Source organism: Doryrhamphus excisus, linkage group LG11, assembly GCF_037039965.1.
Source record: "Doryrhamphus excisus strain RoL-2023G ecotype Guam linkage group LG11, RoL_Dexc_Guam_v1.1, whole genome shotgun sequence".
In the NCBI taxonomy this organism is placed as follows: domain Eukaryota; kingdom Metazoa; phylum Chordata; class Actinopteri; order Syngnathiformes; family Syngnathidae; genus Doryrhamphus; species Doryrhamphus excisus.
The window spans coordinates 21,017,578-21,030,952 of NC_136367.1; the positions used below are offsets into that span (position 1 = coordinate 21,017,578).

Sequence of the window (13,375 nt, forward strand, 5' to 3'; positions counted from 1 at the left end):
CCTGCCCTATTGACCATACGCTGCCCTGTTGGCCATACCCTGCCCTGTTGACCCACTCGCTTTGTGCCAACCCTGCCCTGTTGACCCGCTCACTTTTGTGCCAACCCTGCCCCATTGACCATACCCTGCCCTGTTGGGCTGATATATCCCATTTTTTTATTTTTGGGCTCGCTTAACTGTGTATGCATTGTTTTTACTGTTTTACTGCTAACCATACCATGCCTTGTTGAAATGCTGCTCTGTTTGTGTCAACCCTGCTTTGTTGAACCACTCTGTTTGTGCCAGCCCTGCCCTCTTGACCCGCCCTGTTGACCATACCCTGCCCTCTCTTTGTGCCAAATCTGCCTTGTTGAACCGCTCTGTTTGTGCAAACCATGCCTTGTTGAAATGCCGCTCTGTTTGTGCCAACCCTACCTTGTTGACATGCTGCTCTGTTTGTGCCAACCCTGCCTTGTTGAAATGCTGCTCTGTTTGTGCCAACCCTGCCTTGTTGAAATGCCGCTCTGTTTGTGCCAACCCTGCCTTGTTGAAATGCCGCTCTGTTTGTGCCAACCCTGCCTTGTTGAAATGCCGCTCTGTTTGTGCCAACCCTACCTTGTTGAAATGCTGCTCTGTTTGTGCCAACCCTGCCTTGTTGAAATGCCGCTCTGTTTGTGCCAACCCTGCCTTGTTGAAATGCCGCTCTGTTTATACCCTGCCCTATTGACCATACGCTGCCCTGTCGGCCATACCCTGCCCTGTTGACCCACTCGCTTTGTGCCAACCCTGCCCTGTTGACCCACTCGCTTTGTGCCAACCCTGCCCTGTTGACCCTCTCACTTTGTGCCAACCCTGCCCCGTTGACCATACCCTGCCCTGTTGGGCTGATATATCCCATTTTTTAATTTTTGGGCTCGCTTAACTGTGTATGCATTGTTTTTACTGTTTTACTGCTAACCATACCATGCCTTGTTGAAATGCTGCTCTGTTTGTGCCAACCCTGCTTTGTTGAACCACTCTGTTTGTGCTAGCCCTGCCCTCTTGACCCGCCCTGTTGACCATACCCTGCCCTCTCTGTGCCAAATCTGCCTTGTTGAACCGCTCTGTTTGTGCAAACCATGCCTTGTTGAAATGCTGCTTTGTTTGTGCCAACCCTGCCTTGTTGAAATGCCGCTCTGTTTGTGCCAACCCTGCCTTGTTGAAATGCCGCTTTGTTTATACCCTGCCCTATTGACCATACGCTGCCCTGTTGGCCATACCCTGCCCTGTTGACCCACTCGCTTTGTGCCAACCCTGCCCTGTTTACCCACTCCCTTTGTGCCAACCCTGCCCCGTTGACCATACCCTGCCCTGTTGGGCTGATATATCCCGTTTTTTTATTTTTGGGCTCGCTTAACTGTGTATGCAATGTTTTTACTGTTTTACTGCTAACCATACCATGCCTTGTTGAAATGCTGCTCTGTTTGTGCCAACCCTGCTTTGTTGAACCACTCTGTTTGTGCCAGCCCTGCCCTCTTGACCCGCCCTGTTGACCATACCCTGCCCTCTCTTTGTGCCAAATCTGCCTTGTTGAACCGCTCTGTTTGTGCAAACCATGCCTTGTTCAAATGCCGCTCTGTTTGTGCCAACCCTACCTTGTTGAAATGCCGCTCTGTTTGTGCCAACCCTACCTTGTTGAAATGCCGCTCTGTTTGTGCCAACCCTGCCCTGTTGACCCACTCTCTTTGTGCCAACCCTGCCCTGTTGACCCGCTCACTTTGTGCCAACCCTGCCCTCTTGACCATACCCTGCCCTCTTGACGCGCTCCCTTTGTGCCAACCTTGCCCTGTTGACCCGCTCACTTTGTGCCAACCCTGCCCTCTTGACCTGCTCCCTTTGTGCCAACCCTGCCCTGTTTACCCGCTCCCTTTGTGCCAACCCTGCCCTGTTGACCATACCCTGCCCTGTTAAGCTGATATATTCCGTTTTTTTATTTTTTCGCTTGCTTAACTGTGCATGCATTGTTTTTACTGTTTTACTGTTCAAATTTTAGTTTTGATTGTGAAGCACTTTGGGACCTCCTGTCTGAAAGGTGCTATATGAATACATTTTACTTGACTTACTGTTGAAATGCTCTCTTTGTGCCAACCCTGCTAACCATACCATGCATTGTTGAAATGCCGCTGTGTTTGTGCCAACCCTGCCTTGTTGAAATGCCGCTGTGTTTTTGCCAACCCTGCCTTGTTGAAATGCCGCTCTGTTCATACCCTGCCCTATTGACCATACCCTGCCCTGTTGACCCACTCCCTTTAGCCAACCCTGCCCTGTTGACCCACTCCCTTTAGCCAACCCTGCCCTGTTGACCCACTCCCTTTGTGCCAACCCTGCCCTATTGACCCGCTCACTTTGTGCCAACCCTGCCCCGTTGACCATACCCTGCCCTGTTATATATCCCGTTTTTTTATTTTTGGGCTCGCTTAACTGTGTATGCATTGTTTTTACTGTTTTACTGCTAACCATACCATGCCTTGTTGAAATGCTGCTCTGTTTGTGCCAACCCTGCCTTGTTGAAATGCTGCTCTGTTTGTGCCAACCCTGCCTTGTTGAAATGCCGCTCTGTTTGTGCCAACCCTGCCTTGTTGAAATGCTGCTCTGTTTATACCCTGCCCTATTGACCATATGCTGCCCTGTTGGCCATACCCTGCCCTGTTGACCCACTCGCTTTGTGCCAACCCTGCCCTGTTGACCCACTTGCTTTGTGCCAACCCTGCCCTGTTTACCCACTCCCTCTGTGCCAACCCTGCCCTGTTGGCCATACCCTGCCCTGTTGACCCACTCCCTTTGTGCCAACCCTGCCCTATTGACCCGCTCACTTTGTGCCAACCCTGCCCCGTTGACCATACCCTGCCCTGTTGGGCTGATATATCCCGTTTTTTTATTTTTGGGCTCGCTTAACTGTGTATGCAATGTTTTTACTGTTTTACTGCTAACCATACCATGCCTTGTTGAAATGCTGCTCTGTTTGTGCCAACCCTGCTTTGTTGAACCACTCTGTTTGTGCTAGCCCTGCCCTCTTGACCCGCCCTGTTAACCATACTCTGCCTTCTCTGTGCCAAATCTGCCTTGTTGAACCGCTCTGTTTGTGCAAACCCTGCCTTGTTGAAATGCTGCTCTGTTTGTGCCAACCCTGCCTTGTTGAAATGCCGCTCTGTTTGTGCCAACCCTGCCTTGTTGAAATGCCGCTGTGTTTGTGCCAACCCTGCCTTGTTGAAATGCCGCTTTGTTTATACCCTGCCCTATGACCATACGCTGCCCTGTTGGCCATACCCTGCCCTGTTGACCCACTCGCTTTGTGCCAACCCTGCCCTGTTTACCCACTACCTTTGTGCCAACCCTGCCCTGTTGACCCTCTCACTATGTGCCAACCCTGCCCCGTTGACCATACCCTGCCCTGTTGGGCTGATATATCCCGTTTTTTTATTTTTGGGCTCGCTTAACTGTGTATGCAATGTTTTTACTGTTTTACTGCTAACCATACCATGCCTTGTTGAAATGCTGCTCTGTTTGTGTCAACCCTGCTTTGTTGAACCACTCTGTTTGTGCCAGCCCTGCCCTCTTGACCCGCCCTGTTGACCATACCCTGCCCTCTCTTTGTGCCAAATCTGCCTTGTTGAACCGCTCTGTTTGTGCAAACCATGCCTTGTTGAAATGCTGCTCTGTTTGTGCCAACCCTGCCTTGTTGAAATGCCGCTCTGTTTGTGCCAACCCTGCCTTGTTGAAATGCCGCTCTGTTTATACTCTGCCCTATTGACCATACGCTGCCCTGTTGGCCATACCCTGCCCTGTTGACCCACTCGCTTTGTGCCAACCCTGCCCTGTTTACCCATTCCCTCTGTGCCAACCCTGCCCTGTTGGCCATACCCTGCCCTGTTGACCCACTCCCTTTGTGCCAACCCTGCCCTGTTGACCCACTCCCTTTGTGCCAACCCTGCCCTGTTGACCCACTCCCTTTGTGCCAACCCTGCCCTATTGACCCGCTCACTTTGTGCCAACCCTGCCCCGTTGACCATACCCTGCCCTGTTGAACTGATATATCCTGTTTTTTTATTTTTCGGCTCGCTTAACTGTGTATGCATTGTTTTTACTGTTTTACTGCTAACCATACCATGCCTTGTTGAAATGCTGCTCTGTTTGTGCCAACCCTGCTTTGTTGAACCACTCTGTTTGTGCTAGCCCTGCCCTCTTGACCCGCCCTGTTGACAATACCCTGCCCTCTCTGTGCCAAATCTTCCTTGTTGAACCGCTCTGTTTGTGCAAACCATGCCTTGTTGAAATGCTGCTTTGTTTGTGCCAACTCTGCCTTGTTGAAATGCCGCTCTGTTTGTGCCAACCCTGCCTTGTTGAAATGCCGCTCTGTTTGTGCCAACCCTGCCTTGTTGAAATGCCGCTCTGTTTATACCCTGCCCTATTGACCATACGCTGCCCTGTTGGCCATACCCTGCCCTGTTGACCCACTCGCTTTGTGCCAACCCTGCCCTGTTTACCCACTCCCTTTGTGCCAACCCTGCCCTGTTGACCCTCTCACTATGTGCCACCCCTGCCCCGTTGACCATACCCTGCCCTGTTGGGCTGATATATCCCGTTTTTTTATTTTTGGGCTCGCTTAACTGTGTATGCAATGTTTTTACTGTTTTACTGCTAACCATACCATGCCTTGTTGAAATGCTGCTCTGTTTGTGCCAACCCTGCTTTGTTGAACCACTCTGTTTGTGCCAGCCCTGCCCTCTTGACCCGCCCTGTTGACCATACCCTGCCCTCTCTTTGTGCCAAATCTGCCTTGTTGAACCGCTCTGTTTGTGCAAACCATGCCTTGTTCAAATGCCGCTCTGTTTGTGCCAACCCTACCTTGTTGAAATGCCGCTCTGTTTGTGCCAACCCTACCTTGTTGAAATGCCGCTCTGTTTGTGCCAACCCTGCCCTGTTGACCCACTCCCTTTGTGCCAACCCTGCCCTGTTGACCCGCTCACTTTGTGCCAACCCTGCCCTCTTGACCATACCCTGCCCTCTTGACGCGCTCCCTTTGTGCCAACCTTGCCCTGTTGACCCGCTCACTTTGTGCCAACCCTGCCCTCTTGACCATACCCTGCCCTCTTGACCTGCTCCCTTTGTGCCAACCCTGCCCTGTTGACCATACCCTGCCCTGTTAAGCTGATATATTCCGTTTTTTTATTTTTTCGCTCGCTTAACTGTGTATGCATTGTTTTTACTGTTTTACTGTTCAAATTTTGATTGTGAAGCACTTTGTGACCTCCTGTCTGAAAGGTGCTATATGAATACATTTTACTTGACTTACTGTTGAAATGCTCTCTTTGTGCCAACCCTGCTAACCATACCATGCCTTGTTGAAATGCCGCTGTGTTTGTGCCAACCCTGCCTTGTTGAAATGCCGCTCTGTTCATACCCTGCCCTATTGGCCATACCCTGCCCTGTTGGCCATACCCTGCCCTGTTGGCCATACCCTGCCCTGTTGGCCATACCCTGCCCTGTTGGCCATACCCTGCCCTGTTTACCCACTCCCTTTGTGCCAACCCTGCCCTGTTTACCCACTCCCTTTGTGCCAACCCTGCCCCGTTGACCATACCCTGCCCTGTTGGGCTGATATATCCCGTTTTTTTATTTTTGGGCTCGCTTAACTGTGTATGCATTGTTTTTACTGTTTTACTGCTAACCATACCATGCCTTGTTGAAATGCTGCTCTGTTTGTGCCAACCCTGCTTTGTTGAACCACTCTGTTTGTGCTAGCCCTGCTAATGGGTTTTGATTCTCCTCCGTGAATCACCACCTTATCGTGGTGGAGGGGTTTGAGTTCCCGAGTGATCCGAGGAGCTATGTTGTCTGGGGCTATATGCCCCTGGTAGGGTCTCCCAAGGCAAACAGGTCCGAGGTGACGGGACGGACCAAGAGTGATTCTGAAGACCCAAATGAATAAAAACAAGAGGAGGAACCGTACCTCACCCGGATGTGGGATACCGGGGCCTCACCCTGGAGCCAGGCCCGGAGGGAGTGGCTCGCAGGCGAGCGCCTGGTGGTCGGGCCTTCACCCGTGGAGCCCGGCCGGGCCCAGCCCGAAGAAGCCACATGGGATCTCTCCCTCGTAGACCCACCACCTACCGGGGAAAGCATAAGGGTCCGGTGCATTGTGTGTTGGGTGGCGGTCAAGGGCGGGTGCCTGGGCGACTTATTAATAGCCCCCCGGCTATGTGCGTACGCGCCAAACGGCAGTTCAGAGTACCCGGCCTTCTTGGAGTCCATCAGGGAGGTGCTGGAGAGCACCCCAGCTGGTGACTCCGTCGTTCTACTGGGAGACTTCAACGCCCATGTGGGCAATGACAGTGTGACCTGGAGGGGCGTGATTTGGAGGAACGGCCTCCCTGATCTGAACCCGTGCGGTGTGGTGTTATTGGACTTCTGTGCGAACCACAGTGCGAACTAAAAAAAAAAAACTTGGAAAGGGGGAAAAATATTCTGTGACAAGTTTGGGGAAAACTGAACCACCAAAGCAAATTGCATAATGAAATATCTTGCATATGTTTTTAAAAAAGTAAAACAAACTCAAGAACAACTTGTGTGTGTGAGGTCTTGTGTGTGCCACAATCACTTTCACTTCACAATCACTTTTTATTGATTGTTCGTGATCATTATTACAAATGTACAAGAAATGACTGAGTAAAATGTTGCATTTTGTGTACTTGCATGGACAATAAGGGACTTGCAGGTAGACTATTGATACTGTGTGATACTATTGAATGCAGATGAAAGAAGAGTAAGATATATTGTTGAATAAACACTGGCTACAGACTGCCGTGAGAACACCATCAACCAACGTGTCTTCCTTGTGTTGTGAGGCAAAGAATGGGAAAGAAAAAGCAAACCACGTAACATGTTCATGGTAAAAGAGGACAAACGCTTGTCACGCAAGCGTACTAACACGGTAACTGCATAAGACTTCACACTTATTGTGTCATAACTTTAATACTCCATCTTGCTGCTGTATCTACCATCTAATTAACACTAAGGTTGTAACAATACTTAGCAGATACTCATACAGTGGTACTCATACAGTTGGTCGCTGTGCCCGGATTCAAAGCGAATAAAGCTTTGCCTGTGATGCCAGCACCAGACTCAATGGCCTCCGATAGCCTCCAAGCCCAGGGTGGCATGGAACGCGTAAAGCAGACTTTTCAGGATGTGATCCACGGGTGTTGCAGACATTGAGCTGCTGTGGCTCTTTTTTCTGGCTGAAGCCGCAACATGGTCAGGAGGAAGGAGCTGAACTGGGCCGCTTCATCCTCGGCCCACTCGTACTTATCCAACAGAATTTCTAACAAGCTCCACGGCTTCAGCTTCGAGATGTGCCTCAGTTGTCCTGGATGGAATCGAGAACAGATTTGTCGATTCAATTGTTTATCCTTGGGATTTGAGCTTTGGAAATACAGTTGGGGTCAGAAGTGTAACATTCACTTATGATGGGCTTCAATGTCTTATTCGGTTTGAGTCCTTCTGATGGAACATCCTCATCAAAAGAGCAGTTGAAAAGAAGAATATACAACTTTATTCTCGTAATATTACAGGTTGGTTCTAGGGAATTTACGGGACTTTATTTTTGTAAAATTCCGAGTTTTTTTTTCTTGTAAATTCCTGACTTTGTCTTAAATTTAATGTTCTGACCAGACATCTTTTATTGACTTTTTACCTTTGTGGTTGAAGAATATTTTGTATTTCTTCCCAGAGAGGGCAAACTGTGACGGAAGGGCTCCCAGCAGTTCAATAATGTGAGCAATGTGATCTAAAATGACACAACAACATCTTATTTGTTTTGTCAATTACAAACACATATCCATTTGTAGAAGATCCACCTTCTTCACGGGAGAACGTGGCCCCTGACTGAGGGTCAAAAAGATAGTCTCCTGTTGCCAGCTCAAAAGCCTGTCGTATGCAAAGACGGACACAGTTGGTCTGCATTGCATTGAAGCGCTTAGAAAAAAGCTGCTCTTCTCACCATGCAGGCAGTACTCCAGATGTCAGCCGGAGTGCTGTAGTCGGCCCCGATCAGGACCTCCACGGAGCGGTACTGACATGTTTGGATGTCCTCGGTAAAGTGTTTGTGCTACATGGTCACACGGATGGCGTATAAGCACACAAAATGTTCTCTAGTCTGCAAATTTTTATAAAAAAATATTTCTTTCTGGTTATGTTTGTTACTCACCACCCAGCAAGCGTTGCCCAGGTCGGCGATCTTAATGAGCAGCTTGTCGGCGTTGTGTGGCAGCAGGAGGTCAAGAGGCACATCACAGTTGCTGCTTCCTAAAATACATTCAAGTATGACAGCACAAACAATCTGGACTAACTTTGTTTCATTTTCAGCAGATAGGGGGCTGGGCGGACTTTGATTAATCTACCAAATAATCTCTAATAACTCAAAATGGAAAACAGCACAAACCAGTATAAACGGTACTAGTTTTGGTTGGTCACCTTGTCCTTTTGTTTTGGGTCTAGTCTCGTGAGTTCACTTATCCTGCCCTTCTTTTCAGTCAGTCCGTCTTTGTACCTGGCTAAGCCATTTAGATCTGCACGGGTTTTCATATCAAATGATTCCAAAAGTATGAAATCCAAAGCAATGTTTCCAACATCAAACAATAAATAAATCCAATGAATCTGTTCCAAGCAGCCCAACAACATTTTGACCTCTGGAAAGTGCAACTGAGGTTATGTTTGTGCAGGCCTTTATCTGTTTGTGCTCAAAAGAACTTGAAAAGTTCGAAATGGATTTGGATGAAATTTTCAGAAATTGTCGGAAACGGGATATGGAAGAACTGTTAAATGTTGGGGCTGATCACCGTCTGGATCTAATCATTTTTTATAAAGGATTCGTTAACATTTGTTCATATGCGTCCACAAAACCAGCACCGCCACTGACCGTGAGGGGAAGAGACTTTGTCTGCAGTCTGGTGTAAAATTCCGGATCTGGGAGCCTCTTTGGGGATGTCTGGCAATGAAGAGGTGAGCTTTCTGTGATGGAGCGCAGGTGAGTCGGGCCCATCCGACAGCAGCAAGGTCTGCCTCCGTAATTTGAGGTCAGCAGATGGAAGCAGTGATTGACAGGTTGCGCTTCGTGTGCTGGTGGGTGTTGTGACCGTTTCATTTGGATTGTGGTCGCTCTCTTGTCCTTGTTGCTGCTTCTTCTCCTTCCTCATCAGTCGTTTGAGTTGGGATCTTGAAGCCTTGCTGGACTGCAAGGAAATGAGGGAATAACGAGTGATTCGGTGTGCTTGTGTGGGTTCCTTCCAAGTACACAAACTTACCCAATTTCCTATGGTTTGGAAAACGCCCGTAAGCCTTCCCATTAAGTTGGACAATGTCTAAAAAAAGGTTTAGGAGACATGAAATCGGATCTAAATATCTTGGTTGAAAGACTGAGATTATAAACTTACTTTTTTTTGTTTGGTGCTGGAGTCCACTGGAGTAAAATGCAAAATATTAGTATTAGAATATAAAACTCAGTGGCGGCATTATTCATTCATTCATTCATTCATTTTCTACCGCTTTTTCCTCACGAGGGTGCTGGAGCCTATCCCAGCTGTCTTCGGGCGAGAGGCGGGGTACACCCTGGACTTGTGGCCAGCCAATCACAGGGCACATATAGACAAACAGCCATTCACACTCACATTCATACCTATGGACAATTTGGAGTGGCTAATTAACCTAGCATGTTTTTGGAATGTGGGAGGAAACCGGAGTACCCGAAGAAAACGTACGCATGCATGTGGAGAACATGCAAACTCCACACAGAGATGACAGAGGGTGGAATCGAACCCTGGTCCTCCTACCTGTGAGGTCTGCGCGCTAACCACTCGTCTGCCGTGCCACCCAGCGGTATGATATGAAATCATAAATCACGGTAGGCTCATGTTTGGTGTTTTCCATCAATCAAACACAAATATATTCGTTAGCGCTGTAAAAAATGACGTGTTAACGGTGCTAATTAATCTGGAGTCATTCATTGTTTTTTTTGTGCAATTAAGGTATGCTCAACAGAGCAAACATGCTGAGCGGTTAGCACGCAGGCCACACAGCTAGAAGACCTGAGTTCGATTCCACCCATCTCTGTGTGGAGTTTGCATGTTCTCTCCGTGCATGCGTGGGTTTTCTCCGGGTACTCCGGTTTCCTCCCACATTCCAAAAACATGCTAGGTTAATTGGCCACTCCAGATTGTCCATAGGTATGAATGTGAGTGGGAATGGTTGTTTGTCTATATATGCCCTGTGATTGGCTGGCCACCAGTCCATGGTGTACCCAGGGTGGATAGGCTCCAGCACCCCCACCCTCGTGAGGTTAAGCGGCAGAAAAGGAATGAATGACAAACTGGGCTCACCAGGCAACGCAGGGAAGTCCGGCAGTTGCCACAGTTTGGTGTTGGCTGCCATTTTCTGAACGTAAACGTCATCCACCCGCAGGAGGATGTTCTCCGGCTTGATGTCTGTGTGAATGATCTTGCACTTGGTGTGCAAATAATCCAAACCCTGCAGAACCTGAAATATGGAAGGTAAACACAAGCAATTTCACATTCTCACTCGTGGGCAAGTTAGTCTGCAGTGAAGCTAGCATACAGCGCGTGTTTGGAAGCCCCCAAACGCCACACGGAGTACGGGCGGAGATTGGAGCCCGGAACCACCCGGCTGTGAGGCAGCCGTCATAACCACGAGCACCATCATGCTGCTCTATAAATAGGCCGTGTAGCCGCAAGATATGGGCCGGGTTCCCATTTGCATACTTGTATACTTACACTTAGCTTTTTGAGTGCACTCGACACATTCCCAATGCTAACAAGCAAAAAGAGCAGTTTTTTTTGCGAGTGGAGGATAATAAACAATAACTTAGTTAACTCTAAACATATACTTTGATTAACTATTCACACAAAGGTGCCGCAAGGCATGCTGGGAAACAGTCTTTCTTTGTACTTGTCCGTTACATGTCACCTGTCTGATGATGCTCTTGACACACGGAAGTGGAAGACCAGTATAGTTGGATTTGATGATCCACTTGAGGACGTGTTGGCCCAGCACCTCCAGAACCATGCACACATCTGATGAGCAATTAAGGACAGATGTTTTTTTTTATTATTTAACGACTTCATTAAGACGGCAGCAATATAGGATACGCTCCCCGTTCACTCCAAAGATCCTGAAGTCATCGATGAGGTGAACAACGCAGTCACGGTTCAAATCTCTGGGATCGCTGTCCCTCACCTGATGATGGATGGACAAATTCATATTCAAGCTCAGCAAATATTAAAGAAAATATATATTGTAGTACAATAACAATAAAAGGGTCTCACTGACGCATTTGAGAAGTTTGATCTCATCCAGTGCCGTCTCTCGGTATGTCGCCGCACTTTTCACCACCTTCAGAGCCACAAAACGGCCTTTTCTGCATCCATGACCACGCATCATTCATGAGCGGTATTCCGGATCACATGATCCATACTTACGTCATATCCCAGCAGAGCCACACGGTTGAAAAGTGGCCCCATCCCAACTTTTTCACAACCTGGTATCGGTCCACAAAGATCTCGCCAATGTCTACAGGATAATAACCTCCTGCAACACAGAATGAAAATGAAGGGCGTCCCCGAGGGGGCTGAGGGTTAGTGTGTGTGTGCTGTCTACCTATCCCGTATTCTGCAGGGTTCTCCTGGTCATCATATGGTCCCACAGCCTCAGGGGGGGCGGGATGTTGCAGAACGGAGACAGATTTGGGACTAGCAGGCGGGTCTGGAGCAGAGCGAGGAGATCTGGCTTTAACAAGGGCGGATATAGTGGCAGCGTACGAAGACGACATTTTCATCAGGCGGCTGGTGAGTCCAGACTGAAAGAGTAACGCAACATCTGCATCAGTTTGTCAGCAGGCTAACATCCATCCATTGAGGGCTGTTTTCTGAGTTGATTCATCCAGGAATCAAACACAAATAATTAATGGTTGGTCCACAAAGTATCAGGAAATATGCAAAAATGTCCATCAAAGATCCAAAGTCAAAGCTGAATATCTTGATTTACCTAGATCAGGGGTCAGCAACCCACGGCGCCAGAGCCGCATGTGGCTCTTCAGCGTCTCTGTCGTGGCTCCCTTCGCAATGCTCAAGTATTTTTTAACACTAGAATGAGAAAAATACGCATCTTTGTAATGAGTTTTGGAAAAATATCTGACTTTCTGTGAGTCCGTATACTAGCTAGAGTACTTGATCAACTCCACTTTTTCTCCTCTGAACTACTTTGATACCCCAAAATTCCCTCCAAATCTGGCAATCAATCAAAGTCTTGGGAGACACGCAATTCGTTGTGGATTTGAACACGTCGCTACACATTTCTTAAGGTGCCAGGTATTGAGGTTTCACCAAGATCATCACGCTTTGAGTTGGCTTCCATTACAGAACACTGTACTTCTACTTGTTGGATTCTGCTCTTAAAACTTAAGATAAACTTAAAATAAAGAAAGATTCAAACTTTTGAAAGTTTATCAGATATTGTTTTTAAATTATGTTTTGCGGCTCCAGCCTAGTTTTCTTTAGTGAGCGAGGGGGTAAAATGGCTCTTTTGATAGTAAAGGTTGCTGACCTCTGACCTAGATAATACACATACATATATATATAATATACACATACATACATATATAATACACATACTATACCTGTATAAAGATAACAGGTCTGCTTTCATGGATGATGGACTTTTTAAAATATTTGTGAGGCTAAATAAAAAAAAAAAACAATGAATAAGATATCAAAATATTTGTCGATTAATGGGATGATCGATTAATTGTTGCAGCTCTACATCCATCAATATTATCAATATCCTTATTCAGGCTGATGAGAGTTGAAGCCAATCTCGGCTGAGACAAACATTCAGTCAGACTTAAAGGTAAAGAGTGTGAAGTAATGCAGACTGCATGCCAGCCAGCCCAGTGAACCACTACACTGACCCCTCCAACATTTGGAATATGATAATGAATATGATAATGAATAAAAGAAAGTACGCCACCATTGTACCATTGTCCTTGCTAGTTGCTCAACTGCGCCCCTGCTGGTGGCATCCAGTCATGCACGATACGGAAAGGCACGTCTGTGGTGTCACTCGATGCCATGCGTGGGTTGTTTGTGTCGCTGGTTGTACGGCCTTGTTGGCTATGACATTTCAAAGGAGCCATGCGGCAAATGTGCACGTTTATTTTTAGCCAGACAAAATAGCAAGTCAAGCTCACAACTGAAACAGAAACTCTTCCTCGTATTGCATAAAGTAGGAAAGAAAATGAGTGACTTGGTAACTTTACATGTAAAGTTGTCAGGAGGACCAAATTACCAGG

At 47.6% G+C, this 13,375-nt stretch overlaps 1 protein-coding gene across 1 annotated transcript; it reads right to left on the minus strand.

The window, feature by feature from the left end:
* Window positions 1–6,617: 6,617 nt before the first annotated feature.
* LOC131105601 (SRSF protein kinase 3-like) lies at window positions 6,618–11,877 on the minus strand. The gene is made up of 14 exons (XM_058053949.2): window positions 11,686–11,877; window positions 11,508–11,616; window positions 11,359–11,446; window positions 11,178–11,265; window positions 10,996–11,102; window positions 10,392–10,548; window positions 9,450–9,475; window positions 9,321–9,377; window positions 8,936–9,248; window positions 8,225–8,322; window positions 8,018–8,125; window positions 7,875–7,944; window positions 7,712–7,804; window positions 6,618–7,384 (listed from the first exon to the last, which is right to left on the minus strand). The coding sequence occupies exons 1-14, from the start codon at window positions 11,861–11,863 to the stop codon at window positions 7,200–7,202; spliced, it is 1,677 nt and encodes a 558-aa protein (XP_057909932.2). The 5' UTR covers window positions 11,864–11,877; the 3' UTR covers window positions 6,618–7,199.
* Between the last annotated feature and the right edge of the window lie 1,498 nt (window positions 11,878–13,375).